At 38.4% G+C, this 12,908-nt stretch overlaps 1 protein-coding gene across 2 annotated transcripts in view; it reads left to right on the forward strand.

Moving 5' to 3' along the window:
• Positions 1–12,908, forward strand: part of ACAP2 (ArfGAP with coiled-coil, ankyrin repeat and PH domains 2) — a 179,749-nt gene that overhangs the window by 140,316 nt on the left and 26,525 nt on the right. For both annotated transcript variants that reach the window (XM_077990624.1, NM_001261274.1), the window contains 5 exon segments: positions 1,760–1,811; positions 3,223–3,323; positions 3,933–4,038; positions 10,543–10,751; positions 11,075–11,144. In XM_077990624.1, the coding sequence (XP_077846750.1) occupies positions 1,760–1,811; positions 3,223–3,323; positions 3,933–4,038; positions 10,543–10,751; positions 11,075–11,144 (538 nt within the window).

The raw sequence follows: 12,908 nt of genomic DNA on the forward strand, positions 1-12,908 counted from the left end.
GAATTATGGAATTGACTATGATATAAAACAAATGATTTTGTATTACTACAGTTCACCCTACTTCAAATGATTTTTACATAAACGCTTTCATCAGTATCAGAGATTGTTTCCATTGCATGTCATCCCATGTGGCAGGGTTGCACCATTTTGTTTGTTTGTAGGTACTTCCTTAACATTTCTAACCAACTGTCTGTCCCAAAGTAAAGAAACCCAGAAGTTCTTCCTTTTCTAGCCTACCTCTTGATGATTTGCATTTAGAGGCAACCCAGCTCATTTTATCTAGATGCTTCTTTAACAAATGTCTTTTTTAATGGTAAAGGTGATTCCTCTTTAAGTGGTAAGAAAACCTAACAGTCTTTCCAGTGAATGGCTTAAAAATGGAAAAGCATCTCCTAGTCACGAGATGAGAACAGCTTTGGATAATTGACTTAATTTTTAAAAATAGAAATTCTAAATGTCTAAATACAATTGCTAATGCTTCATATTAGTACCAATGAAAAGGTAGAATCTCTATCTGCTAATTGATTAATAACTAATGTTACAGTAGAAATCATCTCACATGAAACTAATTTTAAAATAATGATTCAAATACTGTTTTACTTTTCATGCTTTATAAGAAGTTTTGCTTTCTTTTCTGAATGGCTTTTGGCTGTGAATTTTTTTTATGCCTTTAGGTCTTTTATTGTTTTAATAAATTAGAATTAGTAAATATGTCATACATAGCTTAGATTTTTCTTCTAAAGAAGGTCGTAAGTAAATTGTTTGCCTAATAATTTACAGTAACGAGCAGAACCATATAAATACTTGAGTGAATCATTTGTAGTAATAACTTTGATTAATTTGCTTAGGAGTATTTTGTATGAAACTAAGACCAAGCTAATTTGTGATTGTCTCTTGTTAGATGTCAGTTCTGACATGATTAGTTTTCTGTTGTGCTTATCAAATCAGACTCTTACTGAATTATCTGCTGAAAGGTTGAAAATAAAGCACAATTTGTTTCAATGTTTTTCTGTATATAAGTGGATACTTTTTTTTTTTTTTTTTTTTTTTTGAGACAGAGTCTTGCTCTGTGGCCCAGGCTGGAGTGCAATGGTGTGATTTTGGCTCACTGCAACCTCTGCCTCCCGGGTTCAAGTGATTCTCCTGCCTCAGCTTCCTGAGTAGCTGGGATTACAGGCACTTGCCGCCATACCTGGCTAATTTTTGTATTTTTTATTAGAGACTGGGTTTCACTGTGTTGTTCAGGCTGGTCTCGAACTCCTGACCTCAGGTGATCTACTTGCTTTGGCCTCCCAAAGTGCTGGGATTACAGGTGTGAGCCACTGTGCCTGGCCACAAGTGTATACTTTTATTCACAATATACATTTATACCAACTTTATAAGAAAAGCAATTATTTCTGGGGAAAGAGTTCAGTTATTTTTGAGGAACCTCAAAAACTAAATTTGTACTTTAAAACAGTTATTATTTGGTGGTAGCATAAAGGGTAACTGCTTTTGTTAGGATGTAAATTTATGACATGAAATTAATCAAAATGTAGTACTTTAATTTTCCTAACCTGTGGTTTTAAAACATTTGTTTTTTACTTTCAATAGTTTTCCCATATTAGAATCAGTTTATATAAAGCAAAATAATACAATGCACTTCTCAAAACATAATTACCACAATGTGATTTCCAGTGCTTTCTCAAATATTTCATTTCTAACAACAATGGAAATAAATTATGTTTATGAAAACTTAATCTATTTTGTGTTTCTGTAGGCGCTGGTTTTCAATACAGAATAATCAGTTGGTTTACCAGAAAAAATTTAAGGTAGGTGTTAATAAGTGAAAACCTAATGAGTTATCAATTTCAGTTATTTATCTTCTTGTTTTGGTAAACATTGAAGTCTATAAATACTCATGTGTGTAAAATTAATATAATTATTAGTTTTCTGTTTGAGCAGGTATAAGAGGACTCTAGGGTGGAGAATTTCAACATTTCATTCTTAAAAGCAAAGTGATGTTGAATCCTAAATTCTTACTTCCTCACTTTGAGATGGATTTTTCTGGGTCACAGGATTTTAAAAAATGTTTTGGTAGCTTTTAAATGGTATATATTAGTTGTACATACTTTTGTGGTACATGTGCTATTTTGATACTTGTATATAATGTGTAAGGATCAAATCAGGGTAACTGGGGCATCAATCACCTCAAACATTTTTCTTTGTCTTAGGAACATTACAAATCTCCTTTCCTAGCTATTTTGAAATATACAACATACTTTTATTTCTTTAAATGTATCTTTGTCTAGTGCATGACAGAAATAACACTGCCATTCCATACGACTGTTTTGAAGATGAAAGAGAGGATGCCTTTTAAATAATGTCACAATAGGGCCAAAGGTGATAGGACAGAATGGTTAAAAATTACATTAATTAAAATGTAAGCTGAAAGTAATTTAAATAGAACCCCTTAAATTTGTTAATATTGTTTTATATGTTTGTTTTCCTGAACCTTATTTTAAGGATGAGGAAGTATTATTTATGGGAAAGACATATTGGGATTACATGTGAGTTGAGAATATTAAAATAACTAGAAACAAAAGAATCATTAGTTATTCTCATAACTAATGATTATCTGAATGACATTCTGTAAACTGCAAATTTCAAATCTCTACTCTTGAGATGACACTGAAATTTTATTTGCAAGGTTCTATGGTAGCAGGTTTGTATGACAGAAGCCGTTTAATCAGCTAATTAGTTCATGGTTTCTTCTATTCTGATAAACTTGGTATTAAATAGTAGAAAGTGATAAAATCTTTTTGATTCACTTAGGTATTTTAGGAAGTTGTAGCTTTCTTTGAGTTATTTAAAACTTGACTGAATAAAGGCTTCTCTTTTGGAGGAAAGTAGCTTTATTATATGTGAGTGGGGACCAGGAGAGTGGATATGAAAGAAGATGGAAGAAAAGCTGCAGAACATTAACATTTATTGAGAATCTACTAAGTATCAACTGTTGGACCAGGCTCTTTATATGTAAACCATTTCATTTACTCTCTATGTAATTTATGAGGTAGATACAATTATTAACAGGACAAAATTACTTTCATGTCTATATTGATAACCCCTATCTGTGTCTAAAAAATTAGACTGCTTATGCCAAGTAATATTTTTAAGTATTTTGTTATTGGTAGTATTAAAACCTAAGTGGAAAAGTGTGGAAATGTGGTTTCCTCCCTGTAGGATAATCCGACTGTAGTAGTTGAGGACCTCAGGCTCTGCACAGTGAAACATTGTGAAGACATAGAGCGACGATTCTGCTTTGAGGTGGTCTCACCAACAAAGTAAGTGGTTCTAAAGGATCTGTGATTTGCTTTTAGGTTTTTATAGTTTGTCTTAAAGAACTTCCCAGAGTGCAGGAATTTGCATTTGTCTGTAATTTTCTGTGCTAAAGAGGAAAAAAAGTTTTAAAAATAAATTTCAATAATTAATGGTTACAGATATAGTCAGATATTTATGTAACTTCTACCATTTATCCTATTCTTCAATTCCATAAAGGTGATTTATGTGCTCATATGAAAATTTTAGCTATTATGATGATGAATTAAAATCATATGAGTTTCTTTGATAACTATCATTTTATATTTGTACCCAGTAGAAAAAAAATGAGTATTTTTATGTTTATATGGTAAATTTAAGAGTTTTTTTTTTTTTTTTTTAATATTCAGGGATGGGTTATTTGTTTTTAAGAGATAATTTGTTTCATTGGCACCTTGATTTCTTCGTCAACATACTTTGCCCTAAAGATACATGAAATAAAAGCTTTTTTCAACAAATTATATATATATTTTTTGCTAGAAAATTATTAAATAGCAAAGTGAAAAACATACAAAGCTTATAGGGTGTTTTTGGCATTAACTGAGTGTCTGAGAAAATATGTTATTTCCTTTTAGAAGTTGTATGCTCCAGGCAGATTCCGAAAAGCTGCGCCAGGCATGGATTAAGGCTGTTCAGACCAGTATTGCTACTGCTTATAGAGAGAAGGGTGATGAATCAGAGGTTAGTAGAGGTATTAGCAATACCAAATAATATATTGCCAAAATTCTTGATTTTAGTTGCAATGTTATGTGACTATATGTAACATTGTTTTTTACGGAAGATGATTTTATGTAATTGAAATGAGTTTTATTTTTAAAATGTGGATTTCTTTTTTATTTCTCTTGATTTCACTTGCCATTTTATTTCAGTATTTATGAATGTATGTTTGTTTTAATATTTGAATGTATGAACCAGATTGGAATAAGGTATTTCCCTGTTTTTTTTTCCCCCAAAGTATTGTGCCATTTTAGTTAATTATAAAATAAAGTAATCATCATGAAAGGTATTTATAACTGAATGAAAGCAAAAAAGGGAAGCGCAATATTGACTCTTAGGTGAAGGTCCCTTAAAAAGATAAGGTGAATGTGGAAACTTAGGTCATAGTCTGGCCTCATTTCTCAAAGAGCTTACTAAGAAAGTCTTTTGGGCAAGGCAATGAGTGAGTAAATGAGTCCTGAGAAATGGAACTCAGCACTTTTGGGTCATCTGGCAAGACTGTGGCATAGGCTTAGTGATAGATAATTGTCGGGAATATGGGGAATCGATTTTTCTCTAAACTGTATTTCAAAACTTACCGTGGCCAACTTCCAGCTCCCAAATATAGATCAAAGCAGAACCTTTTCAGGCATGGGATTGTGGGGGGCGACTAACTTGATCCAAGCAGAAAGGCGTAGAGATGAAAGCAGGAAGTGGACCAGAAGCCAAGCTTATGTGAACTTGTCTGGGTACAAATGATGGGAACATTGACAAAGGGCATGTTGGCAAAGATAGCCCTCAATATGTCTGTCTCTAGAATCACACGTCTCCAATCTGGACCAGTTGCTCCCTAAGCCTGCAGTATGGCTGTCAGTCTGGGATTTCCTTACAAAATCATTTCTGGAGATTCTTCTCTTTCCTGTATCCTGTATCTTTCTCCTTCTTAAGAAGAACTTAAGTACTTTCTCTAGTAGCTTCCTGAAAATGAGGCATTTGTGATTCCATGCATGTCTGAAAATGTCTTGATTCTGTCCTCATATTTGATTGGTAGTTTGGCTGGATATTTTAAGATTGGAAATAATCTTGAGAATTTTAACAGCATTGTTTGTTTTTTTAGTTTCCAGTGTTGATGTTGAAGCTTTTCTTATTAATGATCTTTTGTATTTCTCCTCTGCAGTTTCTCTGTATTTTCTGGATTGGTATTATGGTTTTCTTATTTTTGTGTCCGTGTGTGTTGTTTTGCTCTACTTTCTGGGAAATCTTCTCAGTTAATCTTTCAAGTCTTCTATTGAATATTTCAGTTCTGCTAGCACATATTTAATTTCCGAGAGCTCCGTTTGTTCACTAACTGTTTATAAATACAGACCTGTTCTTTTTTCATGGAATCAGTGTTAGAGCTGTGGTTCTTAACCATCATTGCATACTATGATGTCATCACACAGGGAGCTTAAAAAACCCCCATTGCTTAGGTACCACCCCAGAACACTTGATGGAGTTGACCATCAATACTTTAACAGGCTTTCTAGGTTAGTTCCATAAACAACCAAGGTTGAGAGGTATTGCGTTAAAGGCTTCCTTTGGCTATCTGATCATAAATGTTAGGCACTAAAAACTTCTTTGGAAGCTCTGAGCACAGAATTAGGACTTTGTTCACTGTGGCCTTCGCCTAAGTCTGGACCATTTGTTGAGGAACAACCATCGTCAGGGTCTTTTTGAGTCTTTTCGGCTGGTGTGATTTCCCGGAGAAGGCTCACTGATCTCGCATCACAGGTGTGAGGGACTGGTGGGGAGCTAAGCACTGGGTATCTTAGCATATTGTATGTATGTTCATTTAATCCTCTGGCTTCCACGTTTCAGGTGAAGTCAATCCAGAGACACTCTGTTTTAATCCTCCAGAGGATAACTTCGTCATTGTGTTTATGTGTAGAGAGCAGTCAGTCCCCTAGTGGCATGGAGATGGGGGGCGGCGACAATAGGATTGAACTGTCCTGCTTAAACAATCATTCCTCCTATTAATACTTTTGTGAATTGGTGTCATATTCAGTGCTGTGTTCCTTGGAGTGGCTGACCCAAGTTATGCTGTGCTTGTGTACTTAGTTCTCTAATTTGGTGCAAAAACATTAGCATATAGAGAAAACTTGGGAATGAACCAACCTGGTTTCTGTATATAATATTGACATTCTTTCCTTATATAGTTGCTCATTAGCTAATTCCCATTATCAAACATGTTCTGGTAAAACAAATACTTCTTTCTTAAAATTTCGGAATAATCCTAAACTTACAGGGAAGTTTTTTTTTGAGATGGAGTCTCACTCAATTGCCCAGGCGGTCGTGCAGGGGCATGATCTCGGCTCACTGCAACCTCCACCTCTCAGGTTCAAGCGATTCTCCTGCCTCAGCCTCCCCAGTAGCTAGGATTACAGGTGCCCACCACCACGCCCAGCTAATTTTTGTATTTTTAGTAGAGACGGAGTTTCACCACATTGGCCAGACTGGTCTCGAACTCCTGACCTCAGGTGATCCACCCACCTCAGCCTCCCAAAGTGCTGGGATTACAGGCGTGAGCCACTGCGCCCAGCCCCACAGGGAAGTTCTAAGTACAGAACAAATAACTGTTTCCCCCAAATCTTTTGAGAATAAGTTGCCAGCGTGATGCCACATCACTGCATCATTGCTTTTTTTTTTTTTTTTGGAGACAGTCTCTCTGTCCTCCCGGATGGAGTGCATTGGTGCAGTCTGAGCTCACTGCAATCTGCACCTTCTGGGTTCAAGTGATTCTCGTGCCTCAGTCTCCCGAGTAGCTGGGATGACAGGCGCACACCACCATGCCTGGCTAATTTTTGTATTTTTAGTAGAGGTGGGGTTTTACCATGTTGGCCAGGCTGGTCTGGAACTCCTGGCCTCAAGTGATCCACCCACATCTGCCTCCACCCGCATCTGCCTCCCAAAGTGCTGGAATTACAGGCTTGAGCCACTGCACCTGTCCTGCATCGTTACTTTCTTTTGTTTATTTTTTGAGACAGAGTCTCACTCTGTTTGCCCAGGCCAACGTGAAGTGGCGTAATCTCAGCTCACTGCAACCTCTGCTTCCTGGGTTCCAGGGATTCTTGTGCCTCAGCCTCCAAAGTAGCTGGGGTTACAGGTGTACACCAACACACCTGGCTAATTTTTTTTGTATTTTTTAGTAGAGCTGGGGTTTCACCATGTTGGCCAGGCTGGTCATAATCCCTGACCTCAAGTGATCCGCCCACCTCAGCCTCCCAGAGTGCTGGGATTACAGGTAGGAGCCACTGCACCCAGCCTGCATCATTACTTTAATGAGTACCTCCTACAACCTAGGACATTCTCCTATATAATCACAGTAGAGCCACCAATCAAGAAATAACATCGATACGTGACTACCATTTAATTTCCAAACATCATTCAAGTTTTAGCAATCGTCCTCATGACGTTCTTCATGGCAAAAAGATCTAGTTTACAAGTATAGATAGCATTTAGTTGTTGCGTCTCTTTAATCTCTTCAGTCAGGAGTAGTTCCTCATTCTTACCTTGACCTTCTTAATCTTGATAGTTTCGAAAATTAAAGACTAGTTGTTTTGTAGAATGTCCCTCAATTTGGCAGGAGTGTTACATAAATGATATTGTGTTCTTTTCACTTTATCCTCTCGGGTCACATGATTTTGATTTGTTCCCACTGGTGATGTTAACTTTGATCATTTGATTCAGGGAGTGTCCTGGTGGGTTTCTTTACTGTAGGATTAATCTTTTAAACTTTGTAGGTAATAAGTGTTTTGTTGAGGAGGTGCTTTGAAATGAACTTTTGGCAGAGAATGGTGTTTAGAAATCAAGATAAGTTTTTGGGTGTGTATACACATATACGTATTTACATCTTTTAAAAATACATTTATTTACATTGAAAACCATTAGTGTGCCTGTTGGTATCTCCAGATTTGATAGGATTCATTCTGGTTTTCTCCTTTTCCATATCAATAATTCCTTTCTCTGTGTTGAGAAATCTGGCTCCCATTTGTCTTTAACATGTTTACTTTTATGTTTGATCCCCCTGTATGTAACCGATATTCTGTATCTGTTGCCACCTGCCCTAACCTTGTCCTCCCAGCTCTGCGTGGGGTGCCCTCTTGCTCCGTCAGACTCTGACACCTCACACTAGGTGGCACTCCTGCTTCGCAGCCTTCCTTTCCCTACTCAGGCTTCAGCTTCCCTTGCTGAGCCGCCTCCCTATGCAGACATGCTCCTTACCCTTCTTGGGATCTGACAGCCTGCGCATGGTTATGCTTCTGTTTTTCATCCAGCTCAATCCTCTCTAGAATACTGTGTACACACTCTTACCTTGCGTGGTCCTATCTAATGGCTGTTCAATAGAGTTTTCAAGAAGGGCAAGACAAGAGCCAAATTGCATTTTTATTGATTCTTTACTAATATACTGGCTTGTTAAGGTTGAAATTTTTTTATTTATTCATTTTTTTTTTTTTTGGAGACAGACTCTCGATCTGTCGCCCAGGCTAGAGTGCAATGGCGTGACCTCTGCTCACTGTAACCTCTGCCTCCCAGGTACAAGCTATTCTCCTGTCTCAACCTCCCAAGTAACTAGGACTACAGGCATGTGCCACCATGCCTGGCTAATTTTTTTTTGTATTTTTAGTAGAGACAGGGTTTCACCATATTGGCCAGGCTGCTCTCGAACTCCTGACCTTGTGATCCACCCACTTCAGCTTCCCAAAGTGCTGAGATTACAGGCATGAGGTACTGTGCCCAACCTGAAATTTTTTTAAACCAGAAGACTTTTTATAGACCATATCTGTCCTTGTTTAGGATCTAAGTACCACATCTTTGTGTTTGGTCATTATGGCCATGTAGTGGGACGGTGGGGAGACAGAGTCTTGCCCTGTTTCCCAGACTGGAATGCAGTGGTGTGATCATAGTTCACTGAAGCCTTGACTTCCTGGGCAAGCAATCCTCCCACCTCAGCCTCCTGAGGGACCACAGGTGTGTCCTACTATGTCTAGCTCATATGTATGTATGTACGTATGTATTTACATACATATGATGGAGTCTCACTCTGTCACCCAGGCTGGAGTGCAGTGTCATTATCTTGGCTCACTGCAACCTCCGCCTCCTGGGTTTAAGTGATTCTCATGCCTCAGCCTCCTAAGTAGCTGAGACCACAGGTGTGCACCTCCAAGCCTAGCTAATTTGTATGTATGTATGTATTTATGTACGTATGATGGAGTCTCACTCTGTCACCCAGGCTGGAGTGCAGTGGCATGGCTCACTGCAACAGCCCTTTCCTGGGTTTAAGCAATTCTCATGCCTCAGCCTTCTGAATAGCTGTGACCCACAGGTGTGCGCCACCATGCCTAGCTAATTTGTATGTTTGTATGGTATGTATGTATGTATGTATTTACACTCGTATGACAGAGTCTCACTCTGTCACCCAGGTTGGAGTCTCACTCTGTCAGCATGACCTTGGCTTACTACAACCTCCGCTTCCCGGGTTTAAGTGATTCTCATGCCTCAGCCTCCTGAGTAGCTAGGATCACAGGTGTGTGCCACCATGCCCAGCTAATTTTTTTGTATTTGTAGTAGAGACAGGGTTTCACTGTGTTGGCCAGGCTGGTCTTGAACTCCTGGCCTAAAGTGATCCACCCGCCTCAGCCTCCCAAAGTGTTGGGATTACACACGTGAGTCACTGTGCCCAGACATATTATTTTTTATTATTTTTTAGAGACAGGCTCTTGCTCTGTTGCCCAGGCTGATCTTGAACACCTGGACCCAAGTGATCCTCCCGCTTCAGCTTCCTAAAGTGCTTGGATTACAGATGTGAGACACCGCTGTCAGCCAAAAAATTAGCTTTTTGTTAATCAGCTATCTTTTATTTTTTTCCTCTTTTACCTGATATCCCTTGAAGTTTTAAACATTATATGTTCTATATTTGATTCACTCTATAGTTATAATTATGTAGTTGATCTCTTCTTTAGTATTTGTATAAGCTCATACCTTTCCTAGTTACTCACTGTAGTAATTAAAATAACTTGCTTTATCCCTGAGAAGTCTGAAAAAAAAATGACTAGCTTAAAGTTTATTGAACACCTTGGAAAAGTGTGGTATAAAACAATAATTTATTTCATTCTTGAGTTTTAATCCTTACCTATTACCTCTGTCTCCACTCTGCATGTTAAACTAGTGTTCCCCTTTCTCTCTGTCTTCATTTTCTGTACATATGTTCATTGTGTCATTTATTATATATAATTTTAAATGTTTACAATGTTTCTCCCCACTAGAATAAAAGTTCACTGGTGGAAGAACCTACTTCTTTTTATCCTTGAATTTCTAGCTAGAATATTGCCTGGCTTATGCCTGTAACAGGCCTTTAATTTATTGATTGGAAGCTTTAGTTTGGAGCATGTAGTGTGCGACAAAGTATTTCAATCTTTTTTTTAAAAATCAAGTAATTCTTAATTCTTTTAGAAGCTGGATAAGAAATCATCTCCATCCACAGGAAGCCTAGATTCTGGAAGTGAGTCAAAAGAGAAATTATTGAAAGGAGAAAGTGCGCTTCAGCGGGTCCAGTGTATCCCTGGCAATGCCAGCTGTTGTGACTGTGGCCTGGCAGATCCACGGTGGGCCAGCATCAACCTGGGCATCACCTTGTGTATCGAGTGCTCCGGAATTCACCGGTGGGTAGGCCTGCCCAGGATTAGAATTTCTTCTTTTGGATAAACACAGATTGAAATGGTCATGTTTCATTTGTTAGCTGCCCTTTTCCACTTCCCTAATTTAATCACCAGTTTGTATCTTTGTACCTTTTAAGAAGTGGTTAAAATCCTGGTTTGTAAAAGCTTTTGAGGACTTTGGTTCATCATTCATTACTAAACAGAAGATATGTCCCTATCTGTGTATGTTGAGGGCTTTATTAGAGCCTGTGTCACATTAAAAAAGAATTTGCACAAATATGTAAACGGAGACTTGATAGTAATGCGGTCGTCTTTTTTCCACTTAGGAGTCTTGGGGTTCATTTTTCGAAAGTACGATCTTTAACTTTAGACACCTGGGAGCCGGAACTTTTAAAGGTAAAACAACAACAACAAAAAATTTTGCTTTAAAATTTTCATATTTTCACATAAAAGTGAAGATTTTAGAATCTTGGTTTGCAAATGTATGAGTTCTTCATGCTGACAATGTATGCTAGCTAAATTGTATTGAAACATATCTGAGGCTATTTTGGCAAATCTGGTGTTTTCATTGTAAGTTTTAAAAATGGCTGCATTTGGCTGGGCACGGTGGCTCACGCCTGTAATCCCAGCACTTTGGGAGGCCAAGGCGGGTGGATCACAAGGTCAGGAGATTGAGACCATCTTGGCTAACACAGTGAAACCCCATCTCTACTGAAAATACAAAAAATTGGCCAGGTGGGGCGGGCATCTGTAGTCCCAGCTACTCGGGAGGCTGAGGCAGGAGAATGGCGTGAACCCGGGAGGCGGAGCTTGCAGTAAGCCGAGATCGCGCCACTGCACTCCAGCCTGGGCGACAGCGAGACTCCGTCTCAAGAAAAAAAAAAAAAAGAAAAAGGCTACATTTGTATATAGCACTCTTAACTCCAGGTTAGTTCACTGTTCTTGTTTTTCCTTGAGACAGGGTCTTCTCGCTCCCTTGTGCAGGCTGTGTAGTGGTGCCATCACAGCTTACTGTAGTCTGGACTTCCTTGGCTCAAAGAATCCTCCTGCTGCAGACCCCCCGAGCAATTGAGACCATAGATTCATGCCACCATGCCCGGCTAATTTTCGTACTTTTTGTAGAGACAGGGTTTCACCATGTTGCCCAGACTGGTCTCGTGCTCCTGGGCTCAAGCAATCCATCTACCTTGGCCTTCCAAAGTGCTGGGACTACAGGTGTGAGTCACTACCCTTGGCCTAGTTCAGATTCTATGCCTTAATTTTAATCTTTTCTGATTAGATTCTTATTAAATATATAAGAGGTCTATTGCTATACTAAACTTCATGATGGATTAGTAAAGCTTTTGACCCCACTGGGTTGTTTTAGCATAGGGTGATTTGCAAATTTACATTTGTCAGGTTAGGAGTCATCATACAAAGTCTTCCTTTTTTCCCTAAGAATTTATATCTATGAAAATGTCATAAATAATTTTAGACCACGACAGGTTTCTGATAAGATTTACAAAATTTGAAATAGTAGTATAATCCTTTTAATTCCTGCCATCTAGTTTACCATATTGTAGAAAATAGATGAGTTTAAGGGTTGGAATATATACTCATTTGTTTCTGTCTGAAAATTGTGGCCGGTGTGGTGGTTCACACCTGTAATCCCAGCACTTTGGGAGGCCAAGGTGGGCAGATCACTTGAGGTCAGGAGTTTGAAACCAGCCTCGCCAACATGGTGAAACTCTGTCTCTACTAAAAATACAAAAATTAGCGGGGTTGGTGGCACATGCTTGTAATCCCAGCTACTGGAGTGGCTGAGTCAGGAGAATCACTTGAACCTGGGAGGCGGAGCTTGTAGTGAGCCGAGATCGCACCACTGCACTCCAGCCTGGGTGATACAGCAAGACTCTGTCTCCAAAATAAAAAGAAAGCAGATACTAATTCCCATTCTTTTTAAAATAGAATGTTTTTTATTTTTTTTAAATTCACTCATTTTTATGACAATATTTTTCAAATTTTAATCATAGTATATTGTGAATTTATTTAATGTAAAAAATGTGTGCCTAACTCTTGATAGTTTTTTCCAAGTTTTCTCTCTTTTTTTTTTTTGGAGAGGCAGTCTTGCTGTGTCGCCCAAGCTGGACTGCAGTGGTGCGATCTCTGCTCACTGCAAAC

The sequence above is a fragment of the Macaca mulatta genome, chromosome 2 (assembly GCF_049350105.2).
Source record: "Macaca mulatta isolate MMU2019108-1 chromosome 2, T2T-MMU8v2.0, whole genome shotgun sequence".
Lineage (NCBI taxonomy): Eukaryota > Metazoa > Chordata > Mammalia > Primates > Cercopithecidae > Macaca > Macaca mulatta.